Source organism: Lagenorhynchus albirostris, chromosome 1 (assembly GCF_949774975.1).
Source record: "Lagenorhynchus albirostris chromosome 1, mLagAlb1.1, whole genome shotgun sequence".
Classification (NCBI taxonomy): domain Eukaryota; kingdom Metazoa; phylum Chordata; class Mammalia; order Artiodactyla; family Delphinidae; genus Lagenorhynchus; species Lagenorhynchus albirostris.
Window position 1 is genome coordinate 133,438,764 of NC_083095.1, and position 23,182 is coordinate 133,461,945.

At 39.9% G+C, this 23,182-nt stretch overlaps 1 protein-coding gene across 1 annotated transcript in view; it reads left to right on the top strand.

The window, feature by feature from the left end:
* Nucleotides 1-23,182, top strand: part of PEAK1 (pseudopodium enriched atypical kinase 1) — a 108,520-nt gene that overhangs the window by 81,041 nt on the left and 4,297 nt on the right. The window contains exon 4 of the mRNA XM_060154720.1: nucleotides 8,624-9,369. Within this exon, the coding sequence (XP_060010703.1) occupies nucleotides 8,624-9,369 (746 nt within the window). The remainder of the gene's footprint in view (nucleotides 1-8,623; nucleotides 9,370-23,182) is intronic.

The window sequence follows — 23,182 nt, forward strand, 5'->3', positions numbered from 1 at the left end:
TATTTTGAGTTTTTTACTGTATAATCATCTTTAAAATGTTGATCTTTAGAGATAATATTTTTCTTATTTCCTTTCTATTTATTATACCAATTGTGTACGTTTTTAGAGCCTATATCAATAATCTTCCTTCCTGAGGAGTTTTAAACACCTTTTTGCTTCTTTGAAGTAGTGTCATTAAATTATTCCCTTTTAATCCATCTTTCATCATTTGCTTTTCAGAATGTGATATAAGGCCTTATTTGTCAGTCTGAAGACATTTTTAAGTGAAGAGAAAGTATAAAGATAGAGTTTAGAAACTCAAAAAGAAAGGAAAGGGAAGATTGAGTGTGGTTTAGTCAAATATATTTGTCCAAAAGAACTTTTTAGTCTATAAGGCAAGGTTTAGAACACAATCTATTTTTCTTTCTGTTTAGAGAGCTGGCATGCCACAAAAATGTAGAGTATGTGATGTTATATCAGGCCTGCTGAAAGCTGAGCTTAGCGTCTGGTCCCGGAGGCTTGAGAAGAATGTACAGGATTAAAAGTTTAAAATAAAAACAACTAAGATACCAAGCTTTTAAAACATTGACCCAGATGATTGGAATTCAGTTAGGAGAACTTGTCCTTCTCAGAAGAAAAAAATTAAAAAACACAGGACGCTTTTAGACTTGGGCGAATGGCTTGACCTACTTGCATGGGCTGTAGAATGTTCATGGTTTCATTTGGAACGCAAACATTTCTTATTCCCATGTGGAAATCTTAGCTCCCAGGAGACCATATCCCACTGTTTAGGGAGAGAAACCACTATTAATTATCTTTACCTTCTTGCTGCCTTGGCTGTCCATTTTCATTTCGGAATGATGACCAACTCTGCTGACACTCTGTCCTTCAGTCTGGCAGCTGTTTCCTGCACACTTGCTTTGTGTCTCACACCGTGCCCGAAGTTCTGAGGAAATGTAAAAAAAATAAAAAAATACATACACATTATAAAAGGCTAAAAATGCTATCATAGAGTGAAAAGTGGTAAGAGAACACAGAGGAAGAAGGGATGGCTCCCAGTTTGGAGGTGGGGATTAGAGAGGAGGGAGGGTTTCAGTAGAGAAAGGGTTATTTGAGCTGGGCTTAGGACGGAACACATTTACTAAGGCAGAGATGTAAGAATAAAAACATGGAGCATATCAAAAGAACAGGAATTGAGTGATTCTTGTGGGAGGGTTGATGAGAAATAGTGGTAGATAAGGCTGACAGCCTTGACCAATTTCCTGAGGAGTTTGGACTTTATTCTGAAGGTGGTGGAAAATGGCATGATCAGCCCTCTTCTACCTCCTCTGATAAGCACTAAAGAGCTGCTGATGACGATAGACCTTGTCTCACCTGTCAGTTCTGAGGTCATTTAAAAGAAAAGAAAAGCACTTTTGGAATCCTCCATTCCTTCTGTTTCCATGATTGTTTTCGTTTGTTCTGATTTAGAAAACTGGAAAGAAAATGACCATCCCTTAAAGATTCTCCTAAGGTCCACATTGGAAGGAGTGAGAATAGGTTCATGTTTCTAGTTTTTCTATTAATTCCTTCCATTTCCCCCTGAGCCAGACTCTTTGCTTTGTCCTGGGTGTACAAATGAGGCAGGTCTCTGTCCTCAATGAACAAACCCATGGGGAATTCAGACAGGGACACAAGTCAAGTATTCTAAGTGCTTAGAGAGAAATGTTCACAGAATGTATCTGTGGTCCCAAGGAAGGAGAGGTCAGTTTTGCGAAGTGGAGTAAGAAACATTCCTCAGAGGCAGAATGTTTGAAGATGAGAGGAGAGGGAAATCATTCCTGGAAGAGGGTCAACATGAACACAGACACAACATGAAGTAGCCAAGAGTGCTGGAGAAACCACAAGCAGTTTGGTAGCCCCAACTTATGACACAAGGGGAAATGCTATGAGAGGAACAGAACAACCAGGGCAAGGTCATAAAAGCCTTGCTTTCTGTGCTGAAGCAAAGAAAACTCCATCCTCAGGATCAAGTCCAAATTCTCAAGGACGGAATTTTTGAAGTAGAGGAGTGCCATGATCAGCTTTGGTGTTTGAATAAAGTCTCTAATGGCTAGTGTGGTGAGGAAGGCAAAACTGGAGACAGTGGTAACAGGACACTGCCACAGTAGTCAGGACAGGAAGATAAGGTGCTGGTGCAGTTCACTACTTCTAACCATTTCCACTGTCTGGGTCAGCAAATGGAAAATGAAGATTTGTTACAAAGCATATTTCTGTCATCTTGTAAATAAACTGTGCTTCTGACTTCTCACATTAACTGAGGCAAAGTAGGGCTGACCTACTTTGCTGACCACTGGGAGGGAGGCCTCACCATCACAGGAAGAGTTCAGTAAATGCCAAGCCCCTACATCCTTCATATTGTTAAGAGCACAGAAAAATGGGAAGATATGACTGAAAACTGAATTTATGGTGGTTTCTAAAAATAGATTGTTGATTTGCTTTATTTAGATATAATTTACATACCATAAAATTCACCCTTTTTGAGTGTGCAATTCAGTGAGTTTTAGTATGTTAACAGAATTTTACAGCCACTACCAGTATCTAATTCCAGAACATTTTCATCACCCCAAACAGAAACCCATTAACAATCACTGTCTGTTTCCATTCTCCCTTCCCCCGAGCCATGGCAACCACTAATCTACTGTCTGTCTCTATGAATTTGTGTATTTCTAGACATTTCATATAAGTGGAATCATATGATATGTGGTTTTTTATTACTGGCTTCTCTCACTTAGCGTAATGTTTCCAAGGTGCATACAGGTTGTAGCACATATCAGTACTTCATTTCTTTTTATGGCTGAATAATATTCCGTTGTGTGGCTATGCTACGTTTTGTTTATCCATTCATCATCAGTTGATGGACGTTTGAGTTGTTTCCACTTTTGGGCTCTTATCTTGTACTTCGACTCAAGTGTTGCTGTGAACATTTGAGTACAAGTTTTTGTGTGAACATGTGTTTTCATTTCTCTCAGATATATCCCTAGGATTAGAAATTCTGGGTCATGTGGTAACTCTGTGTTTTATTTTTTGAGTAACTACCAAACTGTTTTCCAAGGTGGTGGCACCGTTTTAGATTCCCACTAGCAATGTATGAGGGTTTGAATTTCTCCATATCTTTACTAATACTTGCTCATCTATTTAATTGAAGCCAGCTTTGTGGATGTGAAGTGATGTCTCGTGCTTTTAGTTTGCATTTACCTAGTGAGAAATGCTGAGCACCTTTACATGTGCTTATTGGCCATTTGTATATCTTCTTTGGAGAAATGTCTATGCAAATCCTTTACCCACTTTTAATGGGTTATTTATATTTTCATTGTGAGAGTTATTTATAAATTCTAGATACAAGTCTCTTATCAGATATATAATTTACACGTATTCTCTCCCATTCTAAGGGCCGTCTTTTCACTTTCTTGAAGTTAACCTTTGAAGCACGAAAGTTTTTCATTTTTATGAATTCCAATTTATTTATTTTTTTCTCTTGTTGCTTTTCTTTTGTTGCTTTAGGTGTTATATTTAAGTAATCATTGACTGACCCAAGGCCGAAAAAATTTATTCCTATGTTTTCTTCCAGGAGTTTTATAGATTTAGCTCTTAACATTTAGATCTTTCATACATTTTGAGTTAATTTTTGTGTATACTGTGACGCAGGGGTTCAACTTCATTCTTTTGCATGTGGATACCAAGTTGTCCCAGCACCATTTGTTGAAAAGACTTCTCTTTCTCCATTGAATTGTCTTGGCATCCTTGTTGAAAATCAGTTGACCATAAATATGAGTTTATTTCTGGACTCTCAATTCTATTCCATTCATCTGTATTTCTATTCTTATGCCAGTACCCCACAGTCTTGATTACCGTAGTTGTGAAGTAAGTTTTGAAGTCGGGAAATGTGGGTTCTTCGACTGTTCTCTTTTTCAAGATTTGGGCAGGGAGGCCTACTCTTGATCCTTTGTGTTTCCATATAAATTTTAGGATCATCCTGTCAATTTCTGCAAGAAGGCCAGCTGGGATTTTGATGGGGATTACATTAAATTTTTAGATCAATTTGAGGAATATTTCCATCTGAATATATTAAGTCTAATCCATGAACATAAGATGTCTTTTCATTTATTTAGATCTTTAATGTCCTTCATCAGTGTTTGGTAGTTTTCCATGTACAAGTCTTACACTTAATTTCCTAATTTTTTTCCTAAATACTTTATTCTTTTTGATGATATTGTAAATGGAATTGTTTTCTTAATTTAACTTTTGGATTATTCATTGCCAGTGTGTAGAAATACAATTGATTTTTTTCACATCTTTATTGGAGTATAATTGCTTTACAATGTTGTTAGTTTCCACTGTACAACAAAGTGCATCCGCTATATGTATACATATCTCCCTATATCCCCTCCCTCTTGAGCCTCCCTCCCACCCTCCCTATCCCACCCCTCTAGGTCATCACAAAGCATTGAGTTGATCTCGCTGTGCTATGCAGAAGCTTCCCACTAGACATCCATTTTACATTTGGTAGTGTATACATGTCAGTGTTACTGTCTCACTTTGTCCCAGCTTCCCCTTCCCCACCTGTGTCCTCAAGTCCGTTCTCTATGTCTCTGTCTTTATTCCTGCCCTGCCACTAGGTTCATCAGTAGGGTTTTTTTGTATTCCATACATATGCGTTAGCATACGGTATTTGTTTTTCTCTTTCTGACTTACTTCACTCTGTATGATAGACTCTAGGTCCATCCACCTCACTACAAATAACTCAGTTTCACTCCTTTTTATGGCTGAGTAATACTCCATTGTATATATGTACCACATCTTCTTTATCCATTCATCTGTCGATGGACATTTAGGTTGCTTCTATGTCCTGGCTATTGTAAATAGTGCTGCAATGAACATTGCAGTACATGTCTCTTTTTGAATTATGGTTTTCTCAGGGTAGATGCCCAGTAGTGGGATTGCTGGGTCATATGGTAATTCTGTTTTTAGTTTTTTAAGGAATCTCCATAGTGCCTGTATCAATTTACATTCCCACCAACAGTCCAGGAGGGTTCCCTTTTCTCTACACCCTCTCCATTTATTGTTTCTAGATTTTTTGATGATGGCCATTCTGACTGGCATGAGATGATACCTCATTGTGGTTTTGATTTGCTTTTCTCTAATGGTTAGTGATATTGAGCATCTTTTCATGTGTTTGCTGGCCGTCTGTACATCTTCTTTGGAGAAATGTCTGTTTAGGTTACAGTTGATTTTTTATATTGATCTTATATCCTGCAATCTTGCTGAACTGGTATATTAGTTCTAATAGTTTTTTTGTGGATTCCTTAGCCTTTCCTATATACAAGATTATGTCACCTGTGAATAGAGATAATTTTACCTCTTTTCCAATCTGCATGTTCTTATTTCTTTTCCTTTCATGATTTCCCTGGCTAGGTCCTCCAGTACAATGTAGACTAGAAGTGACAAGAATGGAAATCATTGTCTTGTTCCTGATCTTCGTGGGGAAAAATCGAGTCTTTTGCCATTAAGTATAATTTAGCTCTTGGTTTTTCATAGGTGACCTTTATCAGGATGAGGATGATCCCTTCTTTTCCCAGTTTGTTCGGTGTTTTTATCATGAAAAGTATTGGATTTGCTGAAATGCTTTTTCCGCATCTGTTGAGCTGACCATGTGAGGTTTTTTCACTGTTTATTTTGTTTACATGGTGTATTACATTGATTGATTTTCAGATGTTAAACCAACCTTGCATTCCTGGGATAAATCCAAATTTGTTGTGATGCATAATCCTTTTCATATGTTGCTGGATTCAGTTTGCTAGTATTTTGTGAGGATTTTTGTGTCTAGTAATAAGGGATATTAGTCTATAGTTTTCTTGTAATGTCTTTCTCTTGTTTTGATATATAGGTAATATTGGCCTTTCATAGGTTTCAAGTTGGTAAGTGTTCCCTCCCTTTATATTTTTTGGAAGAGTTGGTGAATGTTTGGTTTTAATACTTCTTTAAATGTTTGGTAGAATTCATCAATGAAGCCATATGGTCCTGGACTTTTCTTTGTGGGGATTTTGTAAATTATTAATTCAGTATCTTTACTTGTTACAGGTACCTATACAGTTTTGCCTCTTTTAGCCCTAAATATTTATTCCTTTAGTCATTCAAGAAATATTTATTGAGCATCAATTAAATACAGGCCCTGATTTTTGACATAGAGGGTACAGCAATTAGTAAAACAGAAGTCCTGGCCCTCTTAGAGTTTAGCATTCTCATACTCTTTCTCTGTCTCATTCTCATGCTGTCTACATATTCATATTTCTTATTTATATGTAATGTAGCTCTGTTCCTTGGAAAAGAATATATTTTTTTTAATTTATTTATTTATTTATTTTTGGCTGTGTTGGGTCTTCGTTTCTGTGCAAGGGCTTTCTCCAGTTGCGGCAAGCGGGGGCCACTCTTCATCACGGTGCGTGGGCCTCTCACTATTGCGGCCTCTCTTGTTGGGAGCACAGGCTCCAGACGCACAGGCTCAGTAGTTGTGGCTCACGGGCCCAGCTGCTCCGTGGCATGTGGGATCTTCCCAGACCAGGGCTCGAACCCGTGTCCACTGCATTGGCAGGCAGATTCTCAACCACTGCGCCACCAGGGAAGCCCGGAAAAGAATATTGCTGGGCTTCCCTGGTGGCGCAGTGGTTGAGCGTCCGCCTGCTGATGCAGGGGACACGGGTTTGTGCCCCGGTCCGGGAAGATCCCACATGCCACGGAGCGGCTGGGCCCATGAGCCATGGCCGCTGAGCCTGCGCGTCCAGAGCCTGTGCTCTGCAACGGGAGAGGCCACAACAGTGAGAGGCCCGAGTACTGCCAAAAAAAAAAAAAAAAAAAAAAAGAATATTGCTACATGCCATTGATGGAGAAAGGGCATCCTTAGGTTTGCTTATATATTGTCATAGTTTGTGTAAACTCTTGGGTGTTCTTGAAGAGAGTTGCATATGTGGGAAATGGAGTATACTGTTGTTACAATCACGGTTTGTATGGTGCTTCCCCTTGGCATTGCTACAAGGACATGATTTTTAATAAAACAAGCCACGATCTTTATTCATTATCATCCTCAAGACCATCTGATGCCTTCTGTTCTGTCTAATCATCAGTAGTAGCATAGTTTCCTATGGCTTCTATAACAAAGTACCACAAAGTGGGTGGCTTAAAACAAGAGAAATTTATTCTCCTGTAGTTCTGGCAGCTTGGAGGCGAATTAAGGTGTTAGCAAGGTCACGTTCCCTCTGAGATTCTAGGTAGAATCCTTCCTTATTTCTTCCTAGCATCTGGTGGTGGCCATCAATCCTTAGCATCCCTGGCTTGCAACTGCATTACTCCAGTCTCTGCCTCTGTCATCACATGGTGTTCTCCCTGTGTGTCTGTCTTTATATCACATTTTCCCCTTCTTATAAGGACACCAGCCATATTGGATTGAGGCCCACCCTAATGACCTCATCTTAACTTGATTACCTCTACAAAGATTCTATTTCCGAATAAGATCACATTCACAGGTACCAGAGGTTAGGACTTCAGTATATTTTGGGAGAGAGCACATAATTCCACCCATAACAGAGCATTATGCTCCAACTCTGAAATATTGAGTGGAGATTTCATTTTAGTAACATTACTGATTTTAATAGCTTTTATTAAACTTTCATGGTATATTTCTCTGTCTTTAAAAAAATAATGCTCCTTCCCCATTATACAATAAGTCCTGAAGGTGTCATTGATCACATACTTATGCGTTTTATCTTCTTCTAAGCATAAATTCTAGAAAGGAAACAAAGATGACTGGTCCTGTAACTAGGGCTTGTTGTAAGAGAATTTCAAAAGTAGCATCCCTCAAATCACAGTTTATATGTCCCCCAAAATAAAACAGAATCATGTAAGAGTTTGTGAAAGATGTTTGAAACAGCAGTTGACTGCTCATATACATGGTTCCCCTTACCACAATCTCAGGGATCTTATACATAGACCAGTTTAAGTGGTGCTGGAATCCATCTCTGTAGTGAAGTGAAATAATATGGTTTATGAAATTGTATTCATATGTATTGGATGGAGAATGACAAGTGCTCTATACAATACAATGTAACTTTGGAACAAAGTTAAAAGAATAGAATAGTATCTTCTGAGCACCAGTCTAGCGGTCTCAGTTGCTAATCCCAATTGTTTTTAATAATGCTCCCAAGTAATTTTTTTTTATGCACAAATACCATCATCTCTGTTCTGTCACAGTACAGTTATTTGAGTGTCTGTCACTCGTTAGTACTCTAGAGTGGTGAATACAGCACTCTCGGGGCCAGGAATGGAGAATATGAATTCCTTCTTGAAAACAAAGCCCATTGGCCTGTTCCTATGGCAAAGAAGTACAGAGACATTGTTCACATTTGTTGCTTCCATCAAGTCTTGAACTCTTACCTTTAAATTAAGCTATTTGTTCTTTGTTTTCTTTTACCATTTTTGGATTAAAGCATTGACTTCTTATATTCTCGTGGCCACCTCCCTTATTTCTGCTTAAGTTTCAATTATGTAACAAGAATGAAAACTTTACTTATTCTTTCTTTTCCCTTTCTTTCTTTATTTTAAAACAATACAGGGCAATCTAGAGCAGCCATGATACCTCCCAAGCATCCACGGCAGCCTAAGGGAGCTTTGGATGATGCCATTGCCTTCGGTGGGAAAACAGACCAAGAAGCACCTAATGCTTCTCAACCTACACCACCCCCACTGCCAAAGAAAATGATCATAAGAGCCAATACAGAGCCAATCTCCAAAGACCTCCAAAAATCCCTGGAAACTACTCTTTGTGTCATGGCTAATCCCACCTATGATATCGACCCCAACTGGGATGCCAGCAGTGCTGGCTCTTCAATCAGTTATGAACTCAAGGGACTGGACATTGAGTCTTATGACTCCTTGGAGAGACCTTTGCACAAGGAGAGACCTGTGCCCTCAGCAGCAAACAGCATCTCCAGCTTAACCACTCTCAGTATTAAGGATAGATTTTCCAATAGCACAGAGTCCCTGTCCAGCCGGCGTGGTCCCTCTTGTAGACAGGGCCGGAGTATCCAGAAGCCACAGAGACAAGCACTTTATCGAGGACTTGAGAATCGTGAAGAAGTGGTGGGTAAAATCCGAAGCCTTCATACAGATGCCTTGAAGAAACTGGCTATTAAATGTGAAGACCTCTTCATGGCTGGACAGAAAGACCAGCTCCGTTTTGGGGTGGACAGCTGGTCAGACTTCAGGCTAACCAGTGACAAGCCATGTTGTGAGGCAGGCGATGCAGTTTACTACACAGCTTCATATGCAAAAGATCCACTTAATAACTATGCAGTCAAGGTAAGAAAATTTTATAAATCTGATTTTAATCTTCTCTGACACACTGTTATTGAGATGGGTCTGGTTTTATTTTATTTTTCTTCATTCCTCCAATCAGCAAAAACTTACTGAGCATCTACCTTACACCAGATATTGTGATAAAAGAGAGGTTAACTTATTATCTAGAGGAGAAAACAGATATGTAAAGAGACAGACATAACACAGTATACTGAATGCTAAGATAGAAGTAAACAGAATTCTGTGGGAGCTTAGAAGGACCTTAACCCAGACTCTCGATGCCAGAGAATTCTTCTTGAAGTAGGTAATACTTGAGCTGTGATTGTTTGCAAAGATTTCCTGTACAAATGAGGTCTGTTATGTGCCTTCCATTCTATACTTCTGTCTTTATCCTCTAGCAAATAAGAGACTCTTGTCTATCCCTAATTTCTAACTCCTCTGCTTCCTGGAGAAGCTTTTTTTTTTTTTGGCGGTACTCAGGCCTCACTGCTGTGGCCTCTCCCATTGCGGAGCACAGGCTCTGGACGCACAGGCTCAGCAGCCATGGCTCACGGGCCCAGCCGCTCCGTGGCACGTGGGATCTTCCCGGACCGGGGCACAAACCCATGTCCCCTGCATCGGCAGGCGGACTCTCAACCACTGCGCCACCAGGGAAGCCCTGGAGAAACATTTTTATAGAGGAAGGTAACCAATATTTGTTGATGTACCAGGAACTTTTTAGTGTTATATAATTTAATCTTCACATCGACTTCATGGGGTTAAGATCTTTTTATCCATTTGACAGATGAGGAGAATAAAGCTTAGGGTCACACAGCTAGCAATTAGTAGAGCTAGGATTTAAACACAGATCTCTCTGACTCCATAGCCTACACTTTGTCTGTTATGTCACATATTAACTTCTTAAATGTATATCACCCATACCAGAAAACACACTTCTTTAAGAACGCTAAAACTCTTAAAATCAAGAATTCTTGAGCAATTACATTCACTGTAACAGTAAGCCATAGGCTTCATCAATGTAATAAATAAAGCATGGACTTTGAAGTCCAAAAGATCTGGGTTCAAATCCTGACTCTGCCACTTAGGAGCCCTGTTATAAGTTGCTATTCTAAGTCTCAGTTTCCTCAGCTTTAGAAAGGAATAATAATGATACCCATCTTATGGGGCCGTTTGGCTAAAAGAGAACAAAATGCCCCTGATAGGTATTCACTTATTTCACTATCCCTTAGCTTCTTCCCTAGATTATTTTAGGAGAACAACAATCTTTTGAGCCTCAATTTCCTCCTCTTTCAGATGTTTACAACAATGATCCATCTACTTTGTGGGATTGAGGTTAGGATCAAGTAAGATAATGCATGTGAAAGAGTTTCTAAAAACATAAAGCTCTGTGTAAACTTAAGGTAGTGTTCTCCCTTCCCATAGTCCCTTTTTACTGATTCTGTTCACTGGTTCAAAACTAATTAACATATCTAAAGGACTTGTACGTGTTAATTTGACTTAGAAAGACCAGATGGTGTCTTAGTAAATTAATGGATAAGGTAAACGATTGGTCTTGCCTGTCTATCAAGACAGAATATATTTTTGCACCAGACCTTCAGCTGGCTGCTCCCTGCATTTGCAGCACCTAAGCCACTTCACCCTCTGGTGACACTCGCAGAGTGACCCTGTGCCCCAGCGCACACTTTTTAAATTAAACTGAGGGGTAAACTGCAGAGAGAGGATCTAGATTCGAGTTAACATGTTACTGTTGAGTCTAAAAAGGAATTTTGAGATACTGTGTAGCATTCAAGAACTGTTATACCGGTTGGAGTTATGGGGCTTCATCTATCTTGGGCCTGTATTGCTACAAGATCACCAGTGCAAGCAAGATGAGTACCTATTTCAGAAAGGGACATTGAACTATCTGTTGTTCAAAACAACTAAGAAGTAGGGCTTGACTAACTTTATGTATTATTGCTGTGCAATCCTGTCTCTTTCCCAAATCAGTGGTTTGGTATTGATTTATTTGCTTGTAATGATGCAAAAGCAATCTCCAAAGAACAGGTGGCAAGTGGTTATATACTGAGGGTTCTTGGCAGGTTTGGGAAAGGATGTTTTGCACTAAATGGTGACTATAAATGTCTCCTTGAAGACCCTCTAGGCGTTTGTAGAAGGATCCAGTTGATAGTACAACCTTAAAGGAATAAACTCCTAGCACACTGTGAACCCTGCCTTTGCAGAGATAAGCAAAAAAGACCAGCAGTTGGCTCACACAAACAACTTTTTACTGGTTTGTCTTCTTAAAATATCCCTTTCCGTACTAATGGAATTTAGAGTAGCTTAACAGGTATGACTGTCTTTCTCTCTCTCTTTTTGTTTTAATTGAAGTATAGTTGATCTACAACGTTGTGTTAATTTCTGCTGTACAACAAGGTGACTCAGTTATACATATATATACATTCTTTTTTTATATTCTTTTCCATTATGATTTATCCTAGGACATTGAATATAGTTCCCTGTGCTATACAGTAGGACCTTGTTGTCCATCCATTCTATATGTAATAGTTTGCATCTAGTAACCCCAAACTCCCAGCCCCTCCCTCCCTCCCCCTACCCACATCCCACACCCCACACCCCCTGCCAACTCCACAACCACAAGTCTCTTCTCTATGTCTGTTGAAGAGACTGAAAGGTCTTTTCAAATGTTACAAAAGGAAGTTGGTGCTAGAATTTAACAATTTGAAAACCAAAGGATACTACCCCTTAAATAACAAGTCCACTGCAGTGATAGAGTACTAAGAGCTTAACTTTGGGTGTTGTCTTAGCCGTAACAAAATACTAACACTGGATGGCTTAAACAACATAAATTTATTTTCTCACAGTTCCGAATGCTGGAAAGTCCAAGATCAAGTTTCCAGCTGATTTAGTTTCTAATCAGGGCTTTTTCTGCCTTGCAGGTGGCTGCCTTCTTCCTAAGTCCCCACATGGCTGAAGGGGTGGGGGCTGTCTAGTGTCTCTTCTTATAAGGACACTAATCCATATCAAGGCCCCACCCTTGTGATCTCATTTAACCCTAATTACCTCTTTGTAGGCCCTATCTCTAAATATAGTAACATTGGGGGTTAACACGTCAACATATGAATTGGGGGGTTCACAATTCAGTGCATAGCATTCTGCTCCTGGTCCCCCAAAATTCATGTTCTTAACACATGCAAAATATGTTCAGTCCATCCCAACAGCCCCAAAGGTCTTAACTCATTCTAGCATCAACTCTGAAGTCTAAAGTCCAAAGTCTCATCTAAATATTATCTAAATGAGATATGTGTGAAATTCAAGGTCTGTTAAATCCTGAGACAAATTTCCTTTCCAACTGTAAACCTGTGAAACTAGTCAAGTTATGTGCTTCCAAAATACAGTGGCGGACAAGGATAGGACACACAATCCCATTCTAAAAGGGAGAAATCAGAAGGAAGGAAAGGATGATGGGTCCCAAGCAAGTCCAAAACCTTGCAAGGCAAATTCTGTTAGATATTAAGGCTCAAGAATAATCCTCTTTGACTCAGTACTCTGCCCTCCAGGCCCACTGAGATAATAGCATCACCGCTGTGGCTCTGCTGGGCACCCTGATCCTTTGGCTCTTTGTAGGGGCCCTGCCCACATGACTCTCTGCCAGGGCAGCCTACCCCTGGAGGCACTGAGCAGGCTCCTCCCGGCCTTCCCAATCTGTGAGTAGGTTGAGAGTTTTCTAAATCTTCAAGCCCTGGTTCGTTTTTGCTTAACAATTCCTTCTTCAGTTCTTTCTCCCTTTCCACTTCACTATAAACAGCCAAGAGGAAACAAGTCGTTCCTTTAACCCTTTATTTAGAAGTCTCTCAGCTAAATATCCAATTTCATTGCTCACTAGTTCTACCTTTCGCAAAATACTGGAACACAGTTTAGCCAGGTTCTTTGCCATTTTATTAGAAATCTCACCTTTTTTTCTATTTTCTAATAATATGTTCCTCGTTTCCGAGACCTCACCAGAATCACCCTTAATGTCCATATTTCTAGCAACAGTCTGTTCATAAGTATCTAGTCTTTTTCTATTATGAATCTTAAAACTCTTCCAGCTGCTACCCAATTCCAAACCCACTTCTACATTTTTGGGTATTGGTTACAGCAGTGCCCCACTTCTCAGTAACAAGGTCTTAGTCTGCTTGGGCTGCCATAACAAAATACCATAGACTGGATGGCTTTAGGAACAACAGAAATTTATTTCCTCCCAGATCTGGAGACTGGAAAGGAGGATTCTATTCCTGGCTTATAGACAGCCACCTTCTTTCTGTGTCCTTATGTCAGGGCTTGGGAGGGTGGGGGAGAGAATATGTCACATTGGGGGTTGGGGCTTTAACATATGAATCTTGGGAAGACACAGTTCAGTTCATAGCTTTATTCTGTTTTTCATTCAGTGTGATATTTGAATTGTATCGGTCTTCAACTAAAAGTAGTCAGCTGACATGAGTCCAAATTCTGAATCTATCATTGTGTATTCCCAAACAAGTCATGTAATCTCCCTTGATTTTCACTGCCCTTCCTACCTTGTAAGATTGTTATATGTGTATGTGTTTATGTAGTGAAACTGCTTTTGTAAACTATGAAGTATATATAAAATATAATAAAACTGCATTATTGTTGTTAACAATAATAGAAAATTACTTCTCAACATTCTTTTGTCACTCTCTGTTATTCTTCATTAATATTAGGCACTAGCCTGAGCATATTTTTAATAGGCTCTGCACTTAGATATTTTCTTTCTCATTCCTTCAAAGTCATAAACATCTTTCCTTAAAATTATGAGAGAAAGCTACTCATGTTACAATCCCTCAGAATTTTAGCACTGCCAAAAATTGGAAACAAAGTGACTGATATTAAGGAAACAATGTAATGAATTATGGTATATCATCCCAATGGAATGTTTGCAGCCATTAAAAATGGTCATCATGAAGACTGTATAAAATCATGGAAAACATTTTTTGTAAAATGTCACATTAATATAGCAGAATACCAAATACTATGACCATAATATGCAAATAATTTCTAAATTTAGAGTGGTGAGGATTATAGGCAGTTTTTATTTTGTTTAAAAATGAGGTCATAATGTCTTTTCATTGAAAAAGCTAAGGAATTGGAGATTTGGGATCATTTGATACTGAGCTTTAAATTTGTGCTTTAGCAGCTTATTAGCTGTGTTACCTTGGCCCAGTTACTTGCCTTTTCTAAGCCTAGTGTCTTTATCTGTAAAATGGAGAAAAAACTTCATTCTTCTTAAAGCCATTGTAAAAAATCACAAGAGTCAGTATGTACATAGAGATGTATATAGTGCTCAGAGCATCATTTGACACAAAGTAAGCATTCAGTAAATGGTAGCTATTTATTTTACCACTCTTCTTCTCATGTACCTAGAAAACACCTCTGTTTTCTTAAAGAATCCAGCTCTGTGAATTTTCTTCTCTGATCTTATTTATTTATTTATTTATTTATTTATTTACACCAGGTCTTAGTTGTGGCAGGCAGGCTCCTTAGTTGCGGCTAGCAGGCTCCTTAATTGTGGCATGCAAACTCTTAGTTGTGGCATGCATGTGGGATCTAGCTCCCTAACCAGGGTTAGAACCCAGGCCCCCTGCATTGAGAGTGCAGCATCTTATCCACTGCACCACGTGTACATAATGGGCATTCAATAAATATTTCTTGACCTTTCAGCAAACATTTACTGTATAAAACATTGTGATATCTCTGTTATATCACATTTAACAGAATACAGAAATACATATGAATAAGACAAAAACCTTGCCTTCAAAGAGCATATATTCCAGTGGGAAAGACAAAGGCATAAATAACTTTTAAACAAGACGGATAATAAAGGTTCACAGTGGTGTGGAAATGTAAAGATAAATAAAGATTAATGAATGAAAGAAGTCATTGTTAACACTTACCTCAGGGCCAATAAAAAAGGGCCTCTAGTGTCCCTTTCACACGATTCTTAGGGGTGAATACAGTGCATGGAGAGAACAGTGGAAAATTGAACCATGGAAAGATTTGGGACCAAATTTAGAGGCTTTGATTGATGAGCTTAAGAGGTTAGGCTTTATTTTGTGTTTTGTGGGAAACCATTAAGGATTTTTAAACAGAAAGATGACATAAGATTAATGATTTTGGAAGTAAACTGCAGTGGAAGAGTCCAGAAGAATCGGAAGCAGGGAAGCCAGTCATTATACTATTGCAATTATCCAGGTAAATAATAAAGAGATCCTGAAATAGGACCATGGAAAAGAAGAGACAGGCAGTGAAAGAGCTGAGGCAGGCCGTCGACCATGTCTGCTGCGTGGCTGGATGTAGGATGAGGGCACTGTGCTAAGATTTCACGGAGGAGCAACCCCAGGAGGATGGTGATGCCATTAACTGAAATATGAATCAGAAAAACCAGAAAGATGAGCTCTCTGTGGAGCATGCCCATGAGATAGCCAAGTAAAGAGAAAGCCTGTAACCAGACAAAAATGTGAGTTCGGTACTCAGAAGGGAGGTCAAGTTTACCTAGTCCTCTCATAAACTTGATTTAGTTCAAACTGTGGGAATGTATGAGATTGTAGTGGTAGAGTCTGCAAATTGGGAAAAGGCCCACAGAGCTAAGTGACCTAAAGCAGGAAAATTCGGAGAGGATGTAGCAAAGAACAAGGGCCCACAGATCAGAGTCCAAGATTGCAGAAGCCTTGAGCAGAATGAGGAGAAGGCAGGAGTTGAATCTCTGGTAAACCTCAAAAGAAAATACAATCTTGGTACTAGTGGAAGTGGATATCCAATGCAGTGAGTTAGTGGGAATATGGAACGGGGAGGCTGAGGAGGCAGTGAGCACAGTGTATTTTTAAGTGTTTTGGTGAAGGAAAGGCCAAATTGATTCCCAGACAATATTTAATGTTCAACTCCTGTTTCTGTGTTATTCGTGTCTCCTTTTATCCCCTCGTCACCATTTGGTGAGCCACCACGCGGTAGATTGGACCGTCTGTCTCTGTGGCTACACGCTGGCTGGCCTCCAGCCCTTAACTTCCCTGCTCTAAATAAAATCCACCTTGCTTTTGCCACCTTTCAAAGAATCTGGGTAGCCACTGACCAAATGTAGTCTTCAAAGTACACTCGTCAACTTTAGAAGGGCGGGCCTTCGTCATTCTACACAGGAAGAAACTGAGAGCAGAGAGGAACAATTATTTTTGCATATCGTCATTAGCTTTATGGCAGGCTGCCTCCTTATTCCTATGTGGAACTTGTCTTGTTATATCATACCTGAGTCAATAGATTGACCCTGCTGTGTCTCAGTGTTATCCCTGAATGGACAAATGACAGCCTTTTGCCTAGAAGCAGGGTGGACAGTTGGTAAAATTATGACTCAGTGTCAGTGGGATGTTCTTTTTTCACTGTTGTCATGAGATCATTTTATAACAAACACTGCTATGTGAGACCACATGAGAAATTGATGAAATTACCTCGAGGAAGGTGATGAAAATCTTTTATAAGCAAAAAGAATAAATTTCTGACTTATTTTTCCAGTAGTTCCAACTCTGTGATACTAGGTATCTTCTCTTTTTAAAGTAGTCCTGGGCTTTGTTCTCAGGGATAGAGCACACCAAGCTCAGTGAAGAGGTACACTTTCCTATTACAGCACTGGAGCAGCTTCTTTTCTTCCAGCTATGCCAAGAATCTTGTTAAAAGCTTGTAATAAAGTAGAGGTGAACTGTGGAGACCAGCATCTTTTATTGCATTTTGACTCTGGAGTCTCCGATGATCTCATTTAGGTGGATGCTGAGAAAGCAAGACACTAAATGAAAAAGCATTAATAGGAATAACTATGGTTGGTAGGAATTTACAACTAGTTCAGACTATAGGATCAGGCAATTAATTACTGGCTTAGTGACAAAGAAAAAGCTATAGAGGAAACCACTTTCATTATCATAATTCAACACAAATATGCCCAGCGTTAGAACTTCACAGAAAGTGATTAATCAGCAGCCAGCTCTACAGACTCATAGCCATCCTAGGTCAGTGTTCACTTTATTTCAGAGCTGAATGCATACAGAAGTGCCTTAAAGTCTCAACTGGAAATTGATTTAGAAAGGAGAAGTTTGGAGTACTCATGTAAACCTAGAATCAAAATGAATTGTCTAGTAGGAAAAGAGAGCCATAGATTTAATTAATGAGGTGAGAGGACATAGATAGGAATTATAAATTGGGATTCAAATTAAGTGAATTCCTAATCTGGGCCCTCAGCAGGTTATTGAACTGTGCTGTGCCTCAGTTTCTCTAGTGTGATCATCCTGGGTGTCATTCTGTCAGCCTAAATTACTGGCTCAGGAACAGGTGATTACAGGTGATTTTCTTTTGATCCATATGCTGAGTGGGAGCATAAAAAGATTTGATGAGTACAAATCACAAATAAAATAGTAAAATCTTATACAGTTGCCTTCTTGAATTTCTCTTCTAGACTCCAAAATGTTTTCTGGGCATGTGAATATTTTTGCAGCAATTTAAGCTGTAAAAAACCTGGCCTACCTGACAGGTCTCATAGCAGATTCCTAAAGCATGGAGTTCTGAGTACTTGGGGCCCAGACAGCATTTATATATTAAACACTTAATCCATTTTGAATATATTTGTAACAACGTTGAGTGTGTATAGGTCTTAGCTGTGTAGCAGCAAGTAAAGCAGTACTCCTCCTGGGCAGATCAAGGAATTGAGGTCAATCGGTGATCAGCCTGTATTCTTAGAGTGAGGTTGTACCAAATAATGGATATCAATTTAGAATTTGCCAGTTTTCATTCTATACTCTTTCCTGTATGGAGTTATGCTTTTGGGTAATGTGACAAAATGCCACAGATGGTATAGTGTGTGTGTGATCTTCAGTGTTTCTCATTTTTGTCCCTCTACCATTCATTCCCTACCATATCCATCTCACTTAAAGTTGACTGAGAAACTGTAAAGTGCATAGTGCGAGCTGGAAATGAGAATCCCTGCTGATAAAGTGGAAGTCAGCTGAAGGCATACTAGGCCGACTGGGCCCATAATAGAAAAATAAAAGCTAATGTAGAATATTTTTGAAGAGTCCTGTATTTTGTAATTATGGCTTTCTTTGGGGAAAAGAGAAAATTGAATGGAATGATGAAGAACAGTGTCGTTTTGTGTGGTTTTGTGCAATACAAAACCCCTGAGCCTCCAAGGCAGCCTGGACTCAGCAGACAGCCCTCATTGTTCAGATTTTACTCATTTGTGTAGTCAGGTCATGAGTGTTTATTACCCAGATTTGTCAGCCATTGCCCCCTCCCCATCACCTTGCCAACTTCCATGTGTTTAATAAAAGCTATGCATATATTCTAGCTGTTCTGAGTAAATAAGCCTTATGGCTACACCAGGTCAGATGTCACCTTTCTTAGTATTTGTGCAGACATACTGAGCATGCACTAGGTGCCTTGCTCTGTGCTGGAACCCAAAGATACAAATATCTGCTCTTAAGACAGACAAAAGAAAAATGTGATAGCTGTAATAACAGAGACATGTACATGAGATGCAGGTGAAACAGAAAGGAGGTTTAGGGTATATAGCACTTTCTCTCCTTGACACACATGATTCATGTGATGACTTTGAAAAAAGTAAGTGGGAATCCCTCAGGCATATGAGGGGAGAAGAGGAGCCTAAGTCAGAGAGAACACCTGGAGGGTAGGAGTAGGGCTCTGGCTGCATGTAGTTCAGTGTGGCAAAAGTGGAAGAGGGGTGAGAAATAAAACTAGAAAAAGAGGCCAAGCCAGGACCTTATCCTGTGAAGATAATGAGGAACCATGAGGAAGTTTATCCAATTTTTTTTTTTTTTTGAAAGGTGGCTCTGGTGACCACGTAGAAGGTGTATTTGAGGGGAATCACATGAGAGGCAGGGAGACCAGTTGGAAATCTTTTGTAGTAGACCAGAAAATGATAGTGGTAGCCATAGAGATGGAGAAAAGAGGATAATTTGAAAGTTATATGGGAACAAAATCAGTAGAAGTTGGTAATTAACTAGATGCAGGGAATGAAGTTGGAGGAGAAATCCAGAGTGAACTTCATATCTCATCTAGTTGTTGGGACAGATAACAGAGCCATTCACCAATAGAGGGCGTACTGGAATAACAGGGAATTTGGTGGGGAAAAGTTCAGGTTTGGTTATGTTGAGTTTAAGGCATCCATCTATAGGATGGGACATACATGGAGAGAAATCAAGTAGGCCGTTGTATAGATAAGTCTGAAGCTCAGAGACAAGTTTGGATTGCAAAAATGTAGATGTGAAAGCCAGCAGTATATCAAGATGGCTGAAGCCATGAGCTTACTGAAGGGAGTATGTCAATGAGAAAAGAGGATAGAGAGCAGACCCCTCAAACACCAGCATTTCAGGAAGCCTTTGGGAGGAAGGTAGAGTAAGTAAGAACAGATAATACCACTCCCCATTCAACAGCTGATTTACTCCATAGCCATCCTGTTTTGCCAAATGTCCACCTTTTTCCCCCACCTCCCTACTTTGTTTCCTTAAACTGAATATCTATTCCACTCCCCAATACTGAAAGGGCAGCAAGATGTACACCCTCTTTACAGGTCCCAGGCATCGTAGGCATTCTGAAGGGGTCAGTAGCATTAGACACATAACGCTGTCTTCTCCTTCCCAGCTGCTTTTAATGAGGCTTTACAGTCAAAGCCCCCCACAGTCTACTTTTTTAAAGTTAGCTGTCTAGGTTGAGATTATTATAACAAACATAAATGCTTTATAATGGCAAATTTGCCTCAAAGATATGCAGAGTAGTTACCATGAGCAACACAGAAAATGAGCTCCTGCACTGAAATGAATGTTTGAAATTAAACTTCTCAGGTTGTGTGTGAGGATCCATTGTCAGCTCTGTTTCGCCACTAAGATCAGGCTTGTGTTAAGTGTTGTATATTTTGACCTGGGTCTAAGAAGGTCTCAGGAGAGATTAATTTGGCTCTGATTCTGGAAGCATTTTTTCCCCCATTTTCCAACAGATGATTTAACAGTGGTTGAGGAGTCCCCCACCCCACTGTATTTAGGGGCTCTGGCCAGATTGCTTCAGGATGCTGTGTTCCACAGATAGGAAGCTTAAGGAGCTGTCAGATACTTGTTTGAATGCACAATTGATAGGAATCAATATTTCTCCTTCCCCTTCTCTGTTCTCACTCATCTTTATTAACTCAGACAAGCACTCAGTTTCCCCCAAACCTCTGTTTTTGTGACAACGTATTGTCCACATCGGTGGGCGTGGAGCCACCAGCTGGCTGACTGTCCCTTTTGATGTTCTTCTGGCTTCCTCTGGAGAGGTAGCTCCAGAAGGTGTGCCTTGTGAGTGGGCAGAGAGGCAAGAGTCACTGTGCCCAGGATGGGCATCCCTTCGTGCTTGTGCTCCTCACACGAAGCGTTCCCTTTTCATGAATTAGGCATTGCCACCTTCGTAGAACCGGGAACTTGTCCACAAAGAGGACCTATGGCATATTTTACAAGATTCAACCTTCACCAGCCTGGTTTTGTTCTCTTGCTGCAGTCTCCGTGCAAACGACTCCAGGATCTTGATGTTGCAGCTCCCTCTAGTGTCACTGTGGCTCAGGCTCTCCTAGGGCTTTTCTTCCCATTCAGAAAATGTACACAGTACAGTCTGTCAAAATTGGCAGCATTTTAAATAGGCTTTCCCATATACAGTCAAAACAAATATGAGATGATTTTTCTCCCATTACAAAAGGGAATCTTACATGAAGATATGGGACCATTCCAGCTCCAGTTTTGTTCCTATTTCAAAATTTTGTGAAGCCTAGGAGTCCTGTGGAAATCATTCTTCTTGAGGAGTGGATCTTTCAGTTCAAGCCAGCTACGCTTTGTAAGGAAGGAGTATGAATTCCTTTCAAGAAAAGTAAATAAAAATGGGAGGCCAAGAAGAAGTTACTTTGATCTCTGCTAGAGAAAATACTGGGTAAGGGAAGAAGGAAAAAAAACAACAACCAGCTGGAAGAACCCTGTCCATTTGTTCTGAAAAGAGTGGCTCGTTTTCTGAAATGACTTTTGGACTAGAAATTTATCATCTGAAGAAAAATGGCTACTGTGTGGTACATAGAATAACATAATACTCCTACCTAAATTAACATCATCGCAGGCTCCATAATAAAGATTTATGAGATACTCATCATATGAGAAATCCTATTATGGAGATCTCCATAGGTCTGTGTTTTGGTTGTAACTGTTCTCATGGTTATGAGCCAATCAGAAGCCCTGGTATTTTGTTTTCCTCTTTCACACTCCAGTCTTCTCCCTTTCTCCTTTGCCCTTACAACTAGAGTGACCCATTATTCTCCAGCCTGTCTACATATTATAAGATGAAGAGATAAGGAAGTGCTGCCTCCTCAGCTTGACTATTTAGGCAGACCATTTTCCTTCAGAGCATCCAAAATGACTGAACAATTTATCATTTCTTCTTTGTAAATCACTTTGAACTTTTATCTCAAGTTGATCTGTGAAGCTAAACATAAATGCTTGTTGTAGGATCCATGCTCTTGTCTACTGCCAAAGCTCTAGGATATCTTATATAAATGTGTGTGTGTGTGTGTGTGTGTGTGTGTATGTGTGTGTGTGTAGATAAAATTAGAATAGAAATAACAATTAGAGTATCATCTCTGCTTCTAATGCCAAACCACAAGGTGGCAAGTTTTTTTCAGTGCAACTTGGCATAGTGAAAACTACAGTTGGGCCAAACAGTTCTCTCTCTCTTAGCCTTAGGTTGGCCCGTCTTAGATCAGAACATGCTGTTGATCTTGACTTGTTTGTCAGGGCTGACCTGGCATGGAGGTGTGAAACTTTAACGGTCCCTCTTTAGCTGCCCTCTGTGAAACCTATGGTCAGAGAGCCTCCTTGCTGAGGCTAGTGGCTCTCAGACTCAAAACAAAGATGCATTTTTCTATCTTGCTCTATTTGTTCGAAAAAATATGAGGATTCTATAATGCATCATTTTAGCATTTACAAGTTGTTAACTGTTTCGTTTTTTTTTTTGCGGTACGCGGGCCTCTCACTGCTGTGGCCTCTCCCGCTGCGGAGCACAGGCTCCAGACGCGCAGGCTCAGCGGCCATGGCCCACGGGCCCAGCCACTCCGCGGCATGTGGGATCCTCCCGGACCGGGGCACGAACCCACGTCCCCTGCATCAGCAGGCGGACCCCCAACCACTGCACCACCAGGGAAGCCCTGTTAACTGTTTTAGTCATTATGAATGTTACATTTGTACAGCTTTGTAGTTTACAGATATGCTCTACATACTTGATCTCATTTGATTCTCATAATTGCCCTGTGAAGTAGATTTCAGTATTCTTTATATTGTCTCCTTTATTAGAAAGACTGGGACCCAGAGAAATTAAGAGAAATGCCCAAGGTTACACAGCTAGTAGCGAGGCTAAATGCTAGGCCTCTCAAGTCTTTGGTGAGTGTCCTTTCTATCGGATGACAGCGAGAGTTTAACTACACAGTCTAATTCAGCCAAATTCAGTGGTATTTGATTGACTTTTCAAAGGCTGAGGAGTTGGGACCTTTGAACTTTCATTCCAGTAGGCAGTGTGATATTGAGCAAATTATTAAAACTGGAAATGGGGTTAATGGTACCATGTCCTGGATCTAACTCCCATACAACTAAGTGATGACTAGTATAGGATTTTTAAATACCTAGTGACCTATAAATATGAAATATTGCCAACAGTATAGTATAGAAAGATTTCATGTTGTGACTAACGAGCGTATAGGATTATATAT